Source organism: Chrysemys picta, chromosome 3 (assembly GCF_011386835.1).
Source record: "Chrysemys picta bellii isolate R12L10 chromosome 3, ASM1138683v2, whole genome shotgun sequence".
NCBI lineage: Eukaryota > Metazoa > Chordata > Testudines > Emydidae > Chrysemys > Chrysemys picta.
In genome coordinates, this window is record NC_088793.1 from 31,385,599 (window position 1) to 31,406,288 (window position 20,690).

The 20,690-nt window shown below is 42.7% G+C and overlaps 1 protein-coding gene across 18 annotated transcripts in view; it reads right to left on the reverse strand.

The window, feature by feature from the left end:
- Window positions 1-20,690, reverse strand: part of LPIN1 (lipin 1) — a 118,626-nt gene that overhangs the window by 19,222 nt on the left and 78,714 nt on the right. For 11 of the 18 annotated variants that reach the window (XR_010599421.1, XR_010599423.1, XR_010599422.1 and 8 more), the window contains 8 exons: window positions 20,311-20,430; window positions 18,905-19,012; window positions 12,334-12,463; window positions 9,333-9,648; window positions 7,003-7,096; window positions 3,955-4,145; window positions 2,704-2,797; window positions 1,422-1,491 (listed from right to left, as the gene is read on the reverse strand). Coding sequence is in view for 10 of the 18 variants with exons in the window: in XM_065587691.1 (XP_065443763.1) it covers window positions 1,422-1,491; window positions 2,704-2,797; window positions 3,955-4,145; window positions 7,003-7,096; window positions 9,333-9,648; window positions 12,334-12,463; window positions 18,905-19,012; window positions 20,311-20,430 (1,123 nt within the window). In the remaining 8 variants the exon portion in view is untranslated. The remainder of the gene's footprint in view (window positions 1-1,421; window positions 1,492-2,703; window positions 2,798-3,954; window positions 4,146-7,002; window positions 7,097-9,332; window positions 9,649-12,333; window positions 12,464-18,904; window positions 19,013-20,310; window positions 20,431-20,690) is intronic. The other 7 variants (XR_010599426.1, XR_010599428.1, XR_010599427.1 and 4 more) reach the window with 1 other exon arrangement.

A 20,690-nucleotide genomic window follows, 5' to 3' on the forward strand; every position in this document is an offset into this window, starting at 1 on the left:
GATCAGTAATAGAAAGCAGGATGGTAATATTTTCAGGGTTATAGTTCACCCAAGTAAATCTTTCCAATCTAATGTATTGCTCAGTACCTGTTGCCTCATTTGATTAGCCTGGTTCATTCTAGAAAGTTTCCAACATTTGGAATGTAAATACTGGTTTTAAAAAACAAACCTAGTGAACTTAGTGCTCGTGAATTATATTTTTATTGACAACCCAGGAAAATAAGTGTGAAATTAACTTCAGTGGGGTCAGGATTTCATCCTGAATCTTCTAATGTATCTAACAAAACATAGATCTTAGCAAAATGTTTTCAATGAAAAAACACACTCCTGGTTTTGTGTTTCATTACAAACTCATACAGTTTACATGGAGTGTGGGCAGATGTACGGTGTTATGTTAGAACCAGGCATATTTGCAGATTCAGGTGATTCTCACGGAAAGGCGAGAGTAACGTAGTGGTACCCAGTAAGTATCAGTTTGAGGCTTTGCATGAGTTTAGATTCCAAACTCAAAGTGGCATTAAGGGGATTTGAACTCACATGGGTCAAAACCAAAGACATCATTTGTGTGCAAAGCAAAATTGCAAATCTAAGTATAGATCTTTTTCCCAACAGTGTCCTCTCAATGAACCCTAAACTGTGGCAAGCACTTTTAAAAGTTACAAATCTCCCTGCTTGAATGCATGCTACTTTTCTGACACTTTAAAGCAAGGGCTACAACTTCTGCAATAGTTGTCCATTAACCGCAAATCTCTAGTCACTATTTCTACTGAAACTGTATACTCTCTGCAGACATAATAGAAGGTACAGACACCAAATATTAAATTACAGTCCACAGTTATCTGTAAATATAACCTATGGTTACAAGCCAGTGAATATTAATCAAAGGAGAAAGGGAGGATAAATCATCAAGAAGGGTCATCCTCTTTTGGACTTTATAATCCTCTAGATATTTTTTGAATTTTTATAAGCTAGCAAATAAATACAGTGTAGACCAAATTTAGGGTTTATCTACACAGGGAAGTTAGAGCTTAGCAAGGCAGAGTGTGAATTTATAGCTCACTAGCCAGTCCGCACTAACTCCCTGTGTGGACACTTACTGCACATTAGAAGTGCCTTTGTACACTTCAGCTTAATACACTAATTCCCCATAGTGTGAAGTAGCTAGGATGCTGTACATTCACAACCTAATTTGCTGCGCACTAACTTCCCATGTGGACACGCCCTTAGTCCAGCTTAATTTGGGGTTGAATTTGGCCTTATGTTGTCAGCACAAGCTATGTGACTGGTTATGTGAGAATGGCTCCTACTGATGTGCAGACTCTCTGTAAAATACAGTCACTTTCTCTGCCTTCCTTAATTTCAATTCATGAAATGAAAAACGCCACAGCTCATGCTTTCCCAGCTTTCATGTTCAATCTCACCTTTGGCAAAGGTTTCTGGAATGCTTGCATTGCCAGTAGAAGTGGAGCAGCTGTTGTCCAGTTGTAGTACCTGAGAAATCAAAATAGTTTGTGTACCGTTACATTTTGTAATACCATCGATCCCAATTCACAGCTAAAGCAATGGAGTTTATTTAAACTAAAGAATAAAGCCATGAAGTTCAGATCTGGATCTGCAAATCCATATCCTACCTTAGAGTACTTTGGTTGTGTCTATTTATTAAGGCAAAGTTCCAGTAAAACATTAACATCAGACTTTACTTAGTCAGGGGGAGGGATAGCTCAGTGGTTTGAGCATTGGCTTGCTAAACCCAGGGTTGTGAGCTCAATCCTTGAGGGGGCCGCTTGGGGATCTGGGGCAAAATCAGTACTTGGTCCTGCTAGTGAAGGCAGGGGGCTGGACTCAATGACCTTTCAAGGTCCCTTCCAGTTCTAGGAGATGGGATATCTCCATTAATTATTATTATTATTTAATATTCAAAGAACCTGGTTAAAGACTCTGGCTTGCTGGCTGGGGAACCCTCCTCCTCTGAATTGCTATAAAGGGTGACCAAATTCCCAAATACCTATCCTCGTCTTGGCGCTGTACAAATGTTCAGGTTTGGGTTCTGTGTGGTGCTGACTTTCTTCTGTGGTGTGCTGAGGGCCTGCAACTCCCATGGCAGTTAGGAAGCTAAATCCACAGTGATGCCACCCAACTGCCCATGAGAGTGAGGTCCGCACAGCACCACACTCGAGGTCTCCAGCACCTTTCCTAATCCGACCTTCCCAAATTAGTCCTCTCCTCACTACACCCTTGTGAGGTAGGTAAGTGGTATTATCCCCATTTTACAGATCAGGAAACCAGGGCAAGAAATTAAGCAACTTGTCCAAAATCACAGAATGAGTCAGCAGAGAGGGGAGGTAATAACATATTCAGTGGATGTAGGTTCTTTCTCTGCATATAGAATGGCCATAGGCCGATCATGATTTCCCCATAAATATTCATCATTCAATGGTACTGAATGAATGTCTTAGCAAGGTTTATAGTCTATTTTATTTTTAATCTAGATATTGAGTGTGAACACTGTCTACAGTCAATACTAACTCTTTGAAATCCAAATTAGTTACTTAATTAGCTGTAACTGGCTTTGAATCTCTCAGGATGAATCTACAGTAGAAAAATGAGTACCCATTTGTTCAGCAATGGTGCAGCTGGTGTACTAAAAACACGCAAATGCTTTTCCCACATTGTCCAGACTTTTGCCTGCTGAAATGTACTTACTTATTTCCAATCTTAACCACAAGATTGGGGTCGTCAATGATAGCAGGATTGTCCACAAACTGCTGATATGTTACTGCTTGCTCTAAGAACTGATCTGTTGGAAATATTTAAAACATACTCACATAAGTACAGCACTTGCAATGGGACAGCCTGCCTACCCCCCGTCCCCATAACTAGCATTAAAACATCCTGAAGAGCTAAATTTCAGGCTCAGGATGACAGGGGTAGCAGAGACTAGCAGTACTAGGGACACAAGGCTTAGAGCCCCAATCTTGCAAGGTGCTGGGTATTTCCTCTGAGCTGCTGACTGCCCTTAACTCCTCACAGGAGGTGCTCAATGAAAGCTACAGTGATCAGCACATTGCAGGATCAGGCCTTTCACTCCTGGGTAAGGATGTGCCTCTTCAGTGACCTTCTCTGGCTAATTAGGGAAGAGGTGTTGATGGACTCGATGAAGAGCTACAGCCCCAGCCAGAAACATGATCAATACTTGCAGGGCCTGGAGGGAAATGAAAATGCATCCTCCTGGACAAACACCCCCTTCCCTTCCTCGCCTTCAAGGATCACAATTATTTGGATTAACAACAAAATAATAAATAGAACTACCTTATCATAAACTACCCTCTGTATGGAATATTTTAACTTCTAGTTTCCAAACAGTGCTCAGATCAGTGTCAGTCTTAGATATTTCAATGGCTCCCATGACTCATATCTGAGCACCTAAAGGTCTTTGATGTATTTATCCTCACAACACTCCTGAGAGGTAGGAAAGAGCTGTTATCTCCATTTTACAGATGGGGAACCAAAGTGCAGAGAGACTAATGACTTGTCCAAGATCACACAGGAAGTCTGTGCCAAAGCTGAAAATGGAACCTACGCCTTCCGAGTCCCGGGCTAGCACTAACCATTGGGCCATCCTACCTGTCCATGGTAGTGACAGCTGTGAATTTACCAATTATACACTGCAGTAAAAGGCATAATAAATGGCAACTGCACCCCTTTACTACTGTTGCATGAAGAGAACCTGTAAATACAGTAATTTCCAAAATATATTACAGTAAGTTAAAATCAGTAATATAGTATTAATAACTCTAGAACTTCTGACATAATTTTTATCCAAATGAGATGAGCTACATACTCTCTCAGCCTTAAATTCCTACCTCTAGCCACAAGAGGGCACTGTTTCCTCTTTAACAGGAGTTGAGAGCTGACTAACAACATGTAATCATAAGGCACAGGATCATTCTGTACCTTTTGTTATCTCTTTGTTGTCACTAAGACCTCCACAGAGTGAAATGGCAATTGAAGGCAAGTCTCTTATTCCATCTGAGACGCCTTCAACACCACTGTCAACACCTGAACTTCCACCAGAGTGAGGGGACTGATTGGCCGACCGTGGTCCATTTTCATTTGCATTCTTTCCATGTGCAATATTATCACCGCTGTAGGGGGGGAAAAAAAAACAGTCTTTCAGTCCTCATTGTTTTCTAATCTGTATCATTCCCAAATTCTCTTCCGTCACAAGCCCAAACCCACATTATGCACACATTAGGGTGACCAGATATCCCGATTTTATAGGGACAGTCCTAATATTTGGGGCTTTTTCTTATATAGGTGCCGATTACCCCCCACCCCCGTCCTGATTTTTCACACTTGCTATCTGGTCACCCTAGCACACACTAAGGCAAACAGCATGTTAAACTGTGTGATTCTCTGGCATAACAAGAAATCACTTCTCTATGGCAGGGAATTCAAATTAGTGGCCTTTCTCAGGCCTCATCCATATACAAAAGTTGTACTGTTTTAACCACACCAGTATAAAGAGGTACAACCCCCACTACCATGGACACAGTCACACTGGTATAATATTGCTTCTACCAACATAGCTATGGGAAAGGGAATAAGCTATTCCAGTATAATGTATCTATAGAACTGCATCCACACTACAGGCTGTACTGATAGAACTGTTTTGGTAAAAATAATCACCCTTAGATACTTATATTGGATCAAAATCTGTGTGTAGATCAGTCATTATTTACTAGAACACACAGGGAGAAAATTCTGTCTCTGTTACAATGACTTCCAGAGTTATAACAGGGCATTTGAGAGAAGTATTTGCAGCACAATCTCTCTCTTTTACCAATCTACCACGATTTTGTTTCAATGTTAATATTCTATCCTTAACAACGACAATGTTTAAGAAAGCCGAAAAAGATACTATTCAAATTATTCTCACTTTAGTTGTTGCTGAATGGCTTTCTGTCAACAAAACCACTATAGTATGATCTGGGAAGAGGATCATACAAATGTTAAAAGAAACTCTAATCGAAATTAAACCAAAATGATAATGATGTATTTGGGGAGAAAACACATTTTCATAAATAAAGGCATCGTAAGTGTCAACCAAAAATAATTTTCTATCACTTGTATTTCTAGATGGTCAATCGCTATAGTACAGTTAGAGTAAAATAATAATATTAATAATACTAAACTTTAAGTGATTTCAGGTAACAAACAAGGTGAAAAGCATATTGCATATATATATAAAAGATACTCTGAGGGATATATATATATGCATATATATATATATGTAAGCAGAGTCAGGATGAGCTCTACCCTGACATCTGGTGGTGAATTATGGCGAGTGTAGAAAAGAACTCCAGGGGCTGATCTTGTTTGCATAGGCACACCCACTCGCCTGGCATGAAACAACAGCAACTCAAAGTGGTTACTTTGGCTGGTGTGGGATCCCCAGTTTTCTCTGTTATTGGGACAGGAAGAATAAAGTTTTGTTACCCTGATTCTGTGAATCAAGGCCAGTGAAATTGTTGTATGACAGAAGGACTGAGTGAGTCCTTCACCATTACCTAAGTAGCACTTGCTTGACAAGGGGCATGGGTTACAAAACCCAGTGAATGGAGAGAGGATGGGGACAGGTATTTGTACCTGATGGTATGGGCCCCTCTCTGAGGGGTTGAAACACTAATTGCACTACCTCCTCTCTCCACTGTTGAATATCAGAGCTAACTTTGATTCCATTACAAGTCTAGTTACAGACTGCTGAGCTGAATTCACTTTGGGCCAATGGTGCACTAGCACTGGGGCTCCCCTACTATGAGCTGAAATTGCTAAGAGCTGAAATCACAAAAGAGCTAAAGTTATTAAGAGCTGAGATCACTGAGGCTGTGCTAACTAGTGGGGGAGCCTGAAGCTATATTGCTAAGTGGCTGGCGGAGCAGCTAGCAGAGTGGAGCCTTGCGGGGACAGTTGGAGTGGAGCAGAGCGGAGCCTTGTGGGAGTGGCCCAAGGGACAGCTGAAGTGGAGCAGAGCTGAACGGCTCACAGGTCGGTGAGCAGAGTGGAGCAGCTGCCAGAGCTGTTCGTGGGACGGCGGGAGCAGCTCGCGGGGCAGCTGGTGGAGTGGAGCGGCTCGTGGTGAAGGCTGCGGCAGAACCCCGTCGGCCTCGGATCACGTAAGGTGCCCCTTAACGCCCTGCGTGCCCCCCCTGAACTCTGGGGCTGCATTGACCAGGGACAGAGACTTTGGGGGGTTGTTGGACTTTTGGGACTTTGGTGATCCTTGGGTTGCTGGTTTCAAGAACCCAAGGGAAAGGACACAGCCCAACTTGCTGGGGTGGGTTTTTTGCTCATGGTTTGTGTTATGAATCCTGTTTGTGGTGTTTTTCCAATTTAATGCAGATGTCATTTACCTCATGTTATTAAACATTTTCTGTTACACTCAGACTCCGTGCTTGCGAGAGGGGAAGTATTGCCTCTTAAAGGCACCCAGGGGGTGGTATGTAATTGTCCCAGGTCACTGGGTGGGGGCTCGAGCCGGTTTTGCATTGCGTTATTGAAACGGAACCCCTAGGTACAGAACCCGGCCCTTGTTGCTGCCAACTTAGATGGGCAGAAGGGTTACATATATATATATATATATATCTCCCTTAGAGTACCTTTTATGCTAAGAGCCATATACTGCCCTTGATCCATGAGTATAATTCCCATAACGTTAACGGAAATTGCACAGCAGTCTGAGATTAGTATATAATGCTTAGCATTTTCTATCACATTTCTTATGAACAAGTATAGATCTGTTACAAAGTTTCAAGAACATCTTTTCTCTGCATAATTGTAGGTATCCTTCCCAACATCCTTTTTTGACCTAGACTCTCATTTAGCTGAATGTTACTTACAGCCGGTATTCCTATAATCTTGGCACAATGAGACCTGCTAAGAATCTGATGGGAGAAGATGGAGATTTAACTAATATATTCTAATCCAAATAAATTGTTATACTTTTTGGGGAAATAAAGCGCAGCAACTTCTGGATCCATGTCAGTGAGGTCATCTAAATAGACACCATCAGCACCAAGATGCCGGCTTCGTTTATCTGTCAAACACAGAGTAAATAAATAATGAATTGGTGTCTTCCAAATACACAACAAGAATTAAAAAAACCTTATATCTTAAGGCGCTATAAACCACATAAAGCATGTGCACACAATTCATAGTTAAAAGAAAAAACAATTGTCTACAATGACACAAAGCTGCAAGGCCAAAAGTTTCACAACTGGCCACTGATTTTCGATGCCTTGGTGAGACACCAAAAGGCTGATTTTCAGAGGTGCTGAGCACTCACAATTCCAACTGAAGTCAATGCCGGCTACGCATGATGTCTCATTTGGATACCTAACCTGGATACCTCTTTTGGATACCTAACAAGTGAGGGACCAAAAAAAAACTTTACAATGGTTTGGTTTTGCTGGGAGAGGAGTTATTTAAGTTAAGGCCAGTGTTGACACAAGGACAAATGGATTCAAACTGGACAGCAACAAGTTTAGGCTTGAAATTAGATGAAGGTTTCTAACCATCAGAGGAGTGAAGTTCTGGAGCAACCTTCCAAGGGGGGCAGTGGGAGTAAAACAAATCTAACTGGCTTCAAGACTGAGCTTAATAAGTTTATGGAGGAGATGGAATGATGAGGTTACCTACAATGGCCTGTGTCTCATCTGCAATTGCTAGTAGCAAATATCACCAACGGCTGGAGATGGGACACTAGATGAGGAGGGCTCTGAGTCAGTATAGAGACTTTTTTCCCAGGTTTCTGGATGGTGGGTCTAGCTGACATGCTCAGGGTCTAACTGATCGCCATATTTGGGGAGGGAAGGAATTTTCCCCCAGGTCCAGATTGGCAGAGACCCTAGAGGACTCCTTGTACCTTCCTCTGCAGCATGAGACACAAGTCACTTGCTGGTTTAAACTAGTGTAAATGGTAGATTCTCTACAATTTTAAGTCTTTAAATCATGATTTGAGGACTTCAGTAACTCAGCCAGAGGTTATGAGTCTATTACAGGAGTGGGTGGGGTTCTGTGGTCTGCAATGTGCAGGAGGCCAGACTAGATGATCATGATGGTCCCTTCTGGCCTTAAATTCTATCAGCCTATCTTGGGTACTTTTATGGCCCCCATCACCATGTTATCTGAGCACTTCCCACTCTCTAATATATTTATCCTCACAACACCCCTGCCCATTTAGAAGTGCTATTGTCCCCATTTTTCAGATGGGAAACTGAGGCACAGAGATGCTAAGTGACTTGTCCCTGGTGACAAAGGGCAGGAACTTGAACACAGGTCTCCCAAGTGCTAGCTCAGTGCCATGACCACTGGACCATCTTTGCTCTCTTGTTGTAGCCACTTCTAGAAGAGTGACTGCATGGAGGGTGAAATCCTGAGGGTCTTACCCAGAGCTGTGAGCTCCAGTTTGCATCCTTTACTCAAAACACACAACTCACTCGCTGAATTTCTGACAAGTAATCAAAGGAAGGGAAGTGAAGGCGCACAAATTATTGCATACTAGATGGAACACCTCTATCACTCTGACCTTCACAGACGTGGAACCCCTGGGGAACTGGCTGAGAAATGTGTCTGTAATAATGTCTGCTCATGTAAAGACTCCAGCACCCTGGAGAATTTGGGGTCTATCAAAATACATATTGTGAATGCGTAAACTTCACGTGGAGATTATATCTCTTATCAGAAAACAATCTAGCATCATCTTTAGAAATTAGAGAGGAATAAAATGGGCACAGTTATATTCCAATTGAAGAAGATTATGTGTGTGCTGAACACAACAAAAATTGCTTATGTGTGATTAGACCATTCTGCTTTGTGGCATGCATGATGTTTAAGCAAAGGACATGTTGCAACTTTGCTTTGAGGTGGAGGCATTCCAACAGCTAGCAGTGGCGTGGCACAGCTGTAGAGCAGACTATTGGTACAGCTGAAAGGGAAATCTGTAGCATGCTCGGATCACCAAATTCTGCAACCCCTGGGTTTGTGAAATAGGGAAGAATTTAGTACAAGTTTTGCAACCCTGCTTATCTGCACAGATCTGCTAAATACAGTAACCAGGGGAGAAAATTATTTCTCTCCCTGTCATTACAGCTCTCTTTTAAAAAACCCACTCCACACACACATGCTCAGCTGTTGTTTATGTTAAAAGCCATATTGCATCTCCAGAAATGCTCTGAAGTTATAGATTAGTTCATCTGGCTACAAAGAGCCTAATCACTGTGGCATCTAGGTGCAAAATCACACGCGTAGAATTGCAGGAGAAACTGCTTTACCTTTCTTTCTAGAAGGGGAATCTATTTTGCTTGCTTGCTGGACTAAGCAAGCGGTAGCTTGTTTGATTTCTTCATTTGCAGGCAGTGATGGTGCAGCTGCTCCTAGAGCCTCTATCTCTGGGTCATTTATCTCAGCTGGCACTGGCTGGGGGTCATTTACATCAGAAGCCGCAACAGCTGCCTGTCCAATGGCAGGTAAAGCAGTCAAGCTGCTTATCTCCTCTGCAGACTCACTTTGAATTACCCGAAAATGAGTGCTTTCTGAAGGATTTATATTCACCATATTGGATTCCTTTGCCTTGAGTAGAGAAATGGACTAGGAGAAAAAATAAACAGATCAGGATAATGAAAGCCCCTGAGAAAAAGAGAGACACAAAATAGTCAGAGTTTAGCCTGGTCTATTCACCCAAAGCTCTACTTTGCACTGCCCTGTTTGGTTTTGATTTCAATGGGAGGTAAAGGCATTCCACATCTCCTAGGAAGCAAAATAGGGCCCGTAACACTTAGCGTTGCCATGCCCACTGAAAGCTGATTCTCAAGAAAACCAGCTACCGCTGGAAACCTCAGTTAGCTGAATCACTGGTTCTTAACAGCCCAATTAAATAGATGCTCTGTCTGCATAACTCTTGTTGATTTCAAAAGGGGAGCTGCACGCTGAATGGCTACAACACTGGGACTTTAGTGAACAAACACTTCCAGTAAAAGTGGTGGTTCCTAGTGAAAGGTATACAAAGAGTGATTCTCTGAGAAGCCATGCTAGGAACAACTCCTATTAGCCTGCCCAGGAGCTAAGCCCCCCTGTAGAGCTGCTGCTTAGTAGAGCAGCTGCCAACAGACCACCAGGATCTTAGTTTGAGTCTTGATTATGATAACGTTAGGGTCATACGTCCGGATTTCCCTGGACATGTCCGGCTTTTTGGTGCTCAAATCCCCGTCCGGGGGGAATTTCCAAAGAGCCGGACATGTCCGGGGAAATAGGGAGGCATAAGCCAGGGTCCGCCCAGCACGATCCGCCGGGTCCGCAGTGCAGCCCAGCCACCCCAGCTACAATGCTCAGGAGGGGAACGGGGGGCGCTCGGGCTTCCCTCGCGGGCGGGGACCCCCCGGCCACTGGGGGACCCTTCCTGTGGCCCCGTTGCCCCGCGCAGCTTGGAACCCGGCGCTGCGGGAGCTGTTTCCGGCGGGGACAGACAGGCCGGGGAACGTGCTCGGCGGCAGGAAGGAAGCTGCGGCCGGGGCTGCAGGGACCCGCGCTGCCGAGCCTCTGAAGCCCCCAGCAGGCAGAGGATGACGGGTGAGCAGGGCAGGCGGGGGCATAGAGGCTACAGGGCGAGTGGGGAGCAGGGGTCATAGAGGTTGCAGGGGCGGGGGGGGTGCAGGGGCAGGGCAGGTGGGGGGCGCAGAGGCTGCAGGGGCAGGGGGGTGCAGGGGCTGCAGGGCGAATGAGGAGCAGGGGTCACAGAGGCGGCAGGGGGGCGCAGGGGCAGGGCAGATGGGGGGCGCAGAGGCTGTAGGGCGAGTGGGGAGCAGGGGTCACAGAGGCTGCAGGGGCGTGGGGGCTGCAGGGCGAGTGGGGAGCAGGGAAGCACTTAGCAACCCCCAACCAAAATCAGAGCGGGAAGGAGGAGGGGGAATGCAGGGTGCTCAGAGGAGGGGGCAGAGTTGGGGAAGGGGCGGGGTTGGGGCGGAGCCGGGGGTGGGGAAGGGGCGGGGTTGGGGCAGGGCCAGGCCTCCGTGGAGTGTCCTCTTTTTTCAGTGTTGAAATATGGTAACCCTAGATAACGTTCAAGGCATATGCACCGCAAGGCTGTCATATCATAGAGTCAGCCTATTGGTTAGACAATGCAGCAGCTAGACATGCACCATACGCTGCCATACCCTGAGTGCCAAACGCTGCATTTAGTTCAGCACTCACTCACTGTTATGCAGCTCTATTTCTTTACATAAAATGAATAGTTGTGATCCATATGCTTACAAAGCCATAGTAAAGGTGCCTCTTAGTTGGATATATGGGTAAAATTTTCAAAAAACCTTTAAGTGACTTTGGAACCTAAGTCTCATTGACTTTCAATGGGACATAGGCTCCTAAGTCACTGAGGCACTTTTGAAAATTTTACTCTGCATCATCTGTCCATAGGGCAGTGGGACACAGTATTTTTGTACCTAGTTGTTTCAGTCACTGCTGTCTCTCGCTATCTATAATCAAAGTTACAGGTGGGGCTAAGCATTTAAAAATCAACTGGTGACTTTGGGTGCCCATCTGCAGACACCTTGAAAGGGCCTGACTGTCAGAAGGTGAGTGCCCAGAACTTTCTGAAAATCAGCTCCCTTTAACATACTTCAAGATGGGCACCCAAAATAACTACTCACTTCATGAAATCTTGGCCAGGAATGTTCTCTATTTCAGTCAGTAACAAATATGAACAACACTAAATACCTTTAATTCTGTAGACAAAGTGTTTACATGAAAAGCCTTCCTCGTTTAGCAGAAATGTTTGCCTACATCAATATTTCCTATCTAGGCCAAGTCCCTAACTTGCCATTTCTTCCCCTGCAATACTTTAAAGATCCAACCCTTCTACTCTGTCCCAACAGCTAAACTCTTATCCCAATCTTCATCATCTCCCATGTCAATCAGTGCAACCTCATCCTCTTGGACAGTCATTCCAAAAATCCACAATGCCCTCTCCAGCCCTTCCCAACTGCAGTCTCTAAAGTGATCTTCCTAGCCCATCCATCAAACCACATCATCATCCCCCTTTGAATTCCTTCATTGGCTCCCCCTTCTCTATCTCATTAGATATTAATTTCTTGTCCTCATCTTTCAAGACTCAACATAATTCAGTTCTTAATCCTGACTTCGATTTGCCTGTATGAAGTAAAAGCCTAAAATCAAACAGGTATATCAGCTATGTGAAATACTGCACCCACATGTACACGTGCCCTATTAACAATACACAGTAGATGCTGGAAGGAATGAAACAGGAGTGATGTTTGATACCTTTGCAGCTTGAGGTAGTTCTCCCCAGGCCCAGTGCATTTGTGGATTATTCTTCTGCATCCCCCTGTCCAAAGATTTGCTGACTAATTCTGAATCACTCTTAGGAGTGGAAGGGCGTGAACCGGACGGACTGGAAAACAAAACAAAATGGTACTTATTAAACAGATAAGTAAAAGCAAAGCATAGGCCAAGCTGCATTACGCAGCATTTTGTTGTCTATTATCTGTATTACAAGCGTCGCCACAATACGCTAGGCACCTTCCAAACAGTCACAACCCAAAGAGTTCAGAAATCTAAGGAGCTCAGCGGCAAATCAAAGATGTGGAAACATGATAAACCATTTTCAAAATAACTATCTGAGACTGACTCTCTGTGCACCCATTAATAAGCTGTCAGGTTTTGGTAGGCATCGGGGTCTTGAGGAGGAATTTGAAGGTGGCGGGGATACAGACTAGTTCAGGGAGGGCATCCAATGCATAAAAACACATGGAAGAAAGAGTGATAATTAGTAAATTACTAGTCTGTGGCATCACCAGTCATCTTTGTTTAATGCAATAAAATCAGTAGTCAATAGTACAAATGGTCAAATCAGCCACTAATGAGTGATGGTTCATAGACTGTAAAGCCAGAAGGGATGACTCTGATCATCTACTCTGACCTCCTGCATAGCACAAGCCCCTCAAATTTCATCCCAAATTCCTGCATCAAGCCTATAACTTCTGGCTGAGCTAGAGCATATATTTTAAATAAAAATCCAATCTTGATTTAAAGAATCTACTATATCCCTGGAAAAGCTGTTCCCACAGTTAATTACCCTCACTATTAAAAATGTGCTTTTTAATTCTAATCTGAATTTGTCATGACTACGTCATTTCTTAACCTTTTCTTAGATCAATTAAATAGATTGAGCTTCTTTAGTCTGTCTGTTCTCAGATAACAATTACTTTGCACTAGCAAAATGGCAGATCTTAAAACTTGACAATTTTCCCTCTGATAAATAGACACGGTTACCTAATTATCTGCATTTTGCCCTTGTAGTTTCTTGTGCTTGCTATAGGAAATACCTTAAACATGGCAAATGCTAAGCTCCTCCAGCTACAAGTAATTAGTTATTTAAGAAAATCAGCACATTTGCTGTAGAAAACTTTTTCCTATTGATTTCCAAGCTCTTTACAATCATTAATCAATGCTCATCACAATCTCATCATTTTACAGATGGGGAGATTATGATTTTTAAAGATATTTACATGCCTAAAGATGCAAACAGGCATTTAGTGGGATTTTCATGGGAGTTATGCATCTATGCACTTTTGAAAATTCCACTAGGGCCCACATCCACAAAGGTATTTAGGCTCCTAGCTTCCATTGATCAAGGCCCAGGTGTGTATCTGCATCTTTAGGCACCTAACTACCTTTGAAAATCTGTCCCTAAGTGACTTACCCAAGGGAACACAGTATATCAGTAGGTGAGTTAGGACTTGAACCCAGCAATCCTACTAATCCCCCCTTATCCCCCCCCAAAACAAGAATGTATATTGTATCTACTAGGCATTTCACACAAGCACAATGAAGTGCATATATATTCAGTATTTCGTTTTGTAAATGTCTGGCTTTGCTTAAATGCAATTTAGATATAATAAAACTTAAAATTTTAGATGGCAAAAGATGTTCACATTCCAAAATTCTTTTCTATAGAGCTCCCCTTGTAGATTAACACACAAACACTAATATGACTTTAAGAAGTGCACAAGAATTATAATTAGAATGTTTGGAATGTCTGGGCCTCTTAAATTAAGTGCTGTAATATCAAATCAGAAATGTAAACATGCACCAGAAATATTGCATTATTTGCACACAAAAAAAGATGTTAAAGCATTCTTACTACTTAGATTGGTTGGAACATTATGCAAAGGTTAGTTTCCCATGCCATCTACAAATCGCAAGCTGGGGTTGGTGTTCTTAGCATTCTGAGGTGAGCTGTCACTCCCTTAGAGTGAAAGCCTCGGACCTCTTTCTGCCCACACAAGTCCCAAATCTACCATGATTCCATTGCACAAGGGCACTGGGAAGCAAAAAGCTACATAGCGCAGCTCAGCAACACACTGTGCCTTTAGACCCATAAACAAAAGAAAAGACTTTATGAGACTCCAAGACTGAGAAAGAACGTAAGCATATAATGCAAATGCACTGTCTCTTTGCAGCATACTACCACTGCTCTGCTTGGAAAGGATTTCCTCTTCCATGGACGTGCATAGTCTTTTTTGGGCCATGAGGTTACTCAACTGAAGAGAGAACTCCTCCCCACATGGATAGGGATTGAGCCTGGCAGAATTATATGAAAAATCACCAGGAATTTAAATACCCTGGATCTGTGATGTGGAAATCCTCCTACCTCAGCACTTCCCCTGGGCTTACAATGACAAACTCAAGGACTTTTTTCTTTACACACCATGTTCCCTTAATAATGTCAAACCGCTCCTACCACTGACCAAGACCTCTCTGAAGTGACCCCTGGTTTATTAATGAAGGCACTAACTATGTTTATGAGCTCATATGTGTATACTTCTGCCTTCACACCTCATGTTGTATATTTTTGCCATGTTGTAGCTGCTTAAGACAGTGTTCACTGCACATAGCTGCTGTCACAATCAATTTTGATAAAAGATTAACAAAGCTCATGATCACATTGCATATTGTCTTCAAAGATTTTTGTTTTGTTTTTTACTGAATTGGGACAAATTAAGTGCCAGAGCAATGGCAGAGTTTTGCATGCTTCAATCAGGGATGAGCTGGACGTATTCAAGACAAAGACCATGTAAGACTGGTAATCTAGTGATTGTGTCCTGCCATGTAGGAGACCTTCTAGGTTCGTTTTCCACTTCTAATTTCTTGCTCTCTCTCTTGGAAGGGGTTGGGAATATTCTTCAGGTAATGTACTAAACTCCTGAGGAAGGCAAGTCTTGCATCGGTCAGTAGCCTCAAGAACATTAATGGCTCCCAAAGGAATCCTGGCCATGTTTTAAAAAATGGTGATCATGACATGAACGTCAAGGCTAGGAGGTATACGTCAGAAGGGAAATAAATAAATGGAAGGGTGGGATCTCAGTGGGAGAGGTGGGGAGATTAGAGAATGATGTTGAAGACTATGGGGGGATAAATTATAATCCCACAAAACAGACTGAATTTAGCCAGAAAAAACTGTTACAGAATCTACGCCTGAAAGAGCACAGTATTTTTTACAAAGGGAACTATATAGCATGATCTGAACTTCATTAAAGCAGTAAATATTTGGATAAGACTGAGAGTTGTCAAAATAGTCCACTTACCATCACAGCACGGTGATGTGCTCCGACAGGTCAGGCAGTATAGCAAAAGTGGGAAATTCCTCTGGCATACAATAAACACTAGTGAAATTATTATTATCTTTGACATTTGTTATGTGCACTGCAGTAGTGCCGTGAAGGCAGGACCCCATCATGCTAGGTGCTGTGCTAACAGATACCATAATAGAGTCTCAGCCTGAAGCGCTTACAATCTAAGCTTTAGATAAGAGACAGGGGGATACGACAAACAGATGGAGAGACCACAAGGGAACAGTGTGATGGCTGTGTACAGGGGAATAAGCAGCATTCACAGCACACTAGCTGCCTGATCAAATGCTAAAAGGAACTGATGTTCTCTTTATCTATCTGTTTCTCGCTGACATAGAAAAGATGCATTTGAGCACAAGAGGGAGGTGTATTTGATTATTTAAAGTGGTGTTGTGCTTGTAAAAATGACATGGTAAAACGGCATTGAGAGCTTCCATCTTTTTCACCACCAACCCGGCAAAGACTGCCTGAGATCTGAGATTCAAACTAAGTTCTTTCCTTCTCTCAAATCAACATCTGTAATAAAGGTTCCATAGGCTGAATTAGGTCCTGTTATCACTGTGCAACCCCACTGTTTTCCAATTAAGCCCTTGGTGAGACTTGTGAAATTCCATTGTCTTCAATTAGTTATTACAGGTTAAACCATGACTGAACCATATCCAGCATTCTGTTGATGTTACACAATAAGGAATGGAAACCTTACTTTAATCACTGTCATGTCAGCATCCTTTCGTCTACGAGAGACAGTGGGAATTGCCGTCTATGACGTAGATGGTTTGCAATGTCTCATGTGACTGAATCATCCAATCCAAGATTTGCATGATCTTTGGCAATTATTGCAAATGTATTGGGAGCTGCTGGCTTCTTACGGGCTCTTTTCTCTTCAAGCTGTAGGAGCCAGCTTCTGTCACGGAGTTTGATACCCTGATGGAGACGATGGTGCCACTTGTTATGATCACTTGCCAAAATTTCCCATTGGTCAGGATCAATTCCAAATTCCTTTATATCTCGCTTGCATGTGTCTTTATAGTGAAGCTTGGGACGTCCTGTTGTCCTTGTTCGCTCTGATAACTCCCCGTATAGCATGCCCTTGGGTATGCGTCCGTCTTCCAGCCTACTCAGATGGCCCAGCCAGCGCAGTCATCTTTGCTTGTGCAGGGCTGTCACACTTGGTAAATTTGTCCTTTGAAGAACCTCTGTGTTGGTGACTTTATCCTGCCATTTGGTGTTGAGTATGTGGCGTAAACAGCATAGGTGGAAACTGTTTAATCTTTTCTCCTGATGAGCATAAGTTGTCCATGTTTCCCCACCATACATGAGAGTGCTTAGGGTGCAGGCTTGATACACTAGCATTTTGGTCTTGATGGTAAGCTTTGAGTTGTTCCATGCTCTTTTAGTTAGTCTGCTAAAGGTGATGGCAGTCTTTCCAATGCAAACATTTAGTTCTTCATCCAGTGAGAGGTTGGTGGTCACTGTAGAACCTAAATAGTTGGACTTTTGGACTACTTATAGCTGGTTTGCATTTAAGGTAATTGAAGGCTCTTGTGGAGCACTCTGTCCTAATACAACAGTTTTCTTAATGCTGATGTGAGAGTAAATGCCTGACAAGCACTTGAAAGGTGGTCCATGAGTCCTTGTAGTAGATCTTCATCATGGGCTATGTGGGCAGCATCATCAGCGAATAGAAGTCCCCTGATTAGCACCTTTTTGACTTTGGTCTTTGAGTTAAGTCATGATAGATTGAAGAGCTTCCCATCCGATCTTTTGTGGAGATACACTCCATCTTTCATGTACTTAAACACGCAGTTCAAAAGTACTGAGAAGAAGATTCCAAAGAGTGTAGGGGCAAGAACACATCTTTGCTTCACTCCGCTTTTCATCTCAAAGCTGTCCGAAGTGGATCCATCAAACTGGCCAGTTGCTATCATGTTGTTGTGGAATGAACATATAAGACATAGCAGGGTTGGTGGGCATCCTATCTTTTCTAGTATTACAAACAGACCTGCTCTGCTGACTGCGTCGAATGCTTTGGTTAGGTCCACAAAGGCGATATACAATGGTCAGTTTTGCTCTATGCACTTTTCTTGGAGTTGACTCAGAGAAAATATCAAGTCTATAGTTGATCTTCCAGCCCAGAATCCGCACTGTGATTCAGGGTAGACACCATTCACCAGCTGTTGTAGGCACACTAAGATGACTTTTGTGAAGTCAGAGGTATACACACAAGAAAGAAACATCACCAACGAATCACTGGACCAAATACCAACTCTACAGGTCATGCCAGAGCTAGATGTGGAGCCCACTGTAGAAGAACTAAGCAAGGCCATTGATTTGCTATCAAGTGGCAAGGCTCCTGGAAAAGATGGCATCTCAGCGGAAATCTTCAAGTGTGGGAAAGACAGCCTACTACCATATCTTCATCAGCTGTTATTTAAATGCTGATGAGGAATGGTGGTACAGAGAGGATAAGTGACTTGCCCATAGTTACATAAGAAGGACGTAGCACAGTAGGGACTTCAATCTAGGTCTCCTAAATCCTATGCTATTGCCCTACGCACTGGACCGTCCTTCCTCTCTATAGATGCTCTCTCCCCTACATTCCGAGTACAGAAAAGCTTCTATCCCCCACCCAAAGAATGAAGATAGGAGGACAAGAGAAAAAGACTCCCTCACCCAGGCCACCCCCTCTCTTGTCTGATTAAGCATCATCTTGTGAGGTGTTTTAGATTTTTCATTTAAAAATACTGTGTTACCATAGAGGGAAAGCAAACTCTGCAGGAAGGCCCCGTTTTCTGTGAAATGAAAATGACTTCTTTTTATTTTTTTAATTAAACTACAGAAAGCCCAAAAGGAAATGTCTGTATTAACTTAAATAGAACTACAGCAATTAACACCAGCCGAGGAGCTGGATCATTTGTCCTTGGATGTTTTCTTGGTCTTTTTTCCATTTTTCTAATCCTTTTCTCATTATACTGATGTTATATTACCCACCATAGTGCAATTCAGGGCTTCTCTGTGCAACTTATCTACATTCAAAGTCCAGGTAGGAGGTAAGTAAAGGAAATTCTGCTATCTTGCATTTTCCGCCCAAGTGTCTAGGTTAGTAATAAGCAGCTTTGTAAATTAGGCAAAATTCACATACTGTTAATGCATTAAAGGATTAATCGCACATCCCAAGAGAGGGAGAATAACTCCTCTACCTGTCTGTAGCAGGGAAGTGAGAGGATTGATGAGGCCAAGAACTAGATAGGCCTCCATCTGCTGAAACAGTGAGATGAGAGGATGGCCCTGTGCAATCTATAGGCTTACTGGATAGCACGATACATTGAAAGAGAGAAAAACTGGGTGTCATTATTCAAAATAGGTGCTAATTAACACAAGCTCTTCAGGTACTCAAAGGTCATTTGAAAACAGGACTGTACATCTCAAGTTTTCAAAATCTAAGCATTGCAATAAAGAAGCACAAAGGTAGCATACAGTTCAAACTAGCCACCAAGTCACCAAGAAATAGACTTCATTGGAACCCCATTGAGACATACGGAAAGAGGACTTGTCTGACGTCAATTGAACAGTTTTGAGGCTGTTCCTCAGGAGGAAGAAATGCAATCCAAATTGACACACTGAGTCTAATGTATGCACACCCACACTGTGTGTACACAAAGAGTATTAAACAAGAAATGCATAAGGAATATAAGTATATAGTATGCTGTATGTATATGTGTTTATTATCTATAATGAACATTCCATGTTATAGTCACCTTTGTAACTAAAGAAATAGGTTTTTGAAATAGACAAAGGAAGCTTATTTTCTTGAATCATAAAGAATCTTGTTTTTTTTACATATTAGGGCGTAATCTTGCAAGTTCTTGGTAGGTAAAAAAAAAGTAAAAAAAAAATAGACTCATGACTAAATTCATAAAGTCTTTCTGTGTAGCATGGATTCAAGTTCCATCAGTGTTACTATACATGTGAGTAATTGCTTCAGGATTAGATCATTGTTTCTGGACAAATGAATTTTTGGTTTAGGGCAGCACGATTCCCAACTTCAAAGATCAGCACTGGGCATGTGACCACATTAAGGCAACAAATATTATAGGGTTCAAACACAGTATAGTCCACATTTGAAGTGAGAGTAGAGTTGCCCTAACGCTGTTGCATACTGTCAGAACTCAAATGTAGAGACAAGGTGGGTGAGGCAATCTCTTTTATTGGACCAACTTCTATTGGTGACAGAGACAAGCTTTCAAGCCCCACCGAGCTCTTCTTCAGGTCTGGGAAAGGTTCTCCCAGCATCATAGCTAAATGAAAATGTGACATTGGGAGTACCATTCCCAGACCTGAAGAAGAGCTGTGTATTGCTCAAAAGCTTGTCTCTCTCACTAACAGAAGTTGGTTCAATAAAATATATTATCTCACCCACCTTGTCTCTCTAATATCCTGGGACTGACATGGTTACAACAATACTGCATATTCAACTGTAGAAGGTATTCATCTAGTATAGTGACAATGCTTCACTCAACAAGACTTGAGAAGGCAGCAAGTAGGACTAAGTGAGGAAGGAGAGATTGTTTAAAAAAACGATATATTATACTTCTATATACTGTACCTCTGAAGGGGTGACCACTCTCCATCTGAACGGGTGTATGGTGCAGACTGCGAAAGCATACTGATTGCAGAAGCATTTATTTCAGATACTTCTTCACTAAACTCATCCATAACAGATATCCTGAGCATAAAAAAAAATGGAAGTTAAAATAATGCTTGAATATTAAATTTCCTCATATCTCAGCTAATAGACAGAATAATGCAGACATGTTCTAGTACAGGGATTGGCAATCTTTGACACGCGGCTTGCCAGGGTAAGCACCCTGGTGGGCCGGGCCAGTTTGTTTACCTGCCGCGTCCGCAGGTTCGGCCGATCACTGTTTCCATTGGCCACGGTTCGCCGCTCCAGGCCAATGGGGACTGGGGGAAGCGGCGCGGGCC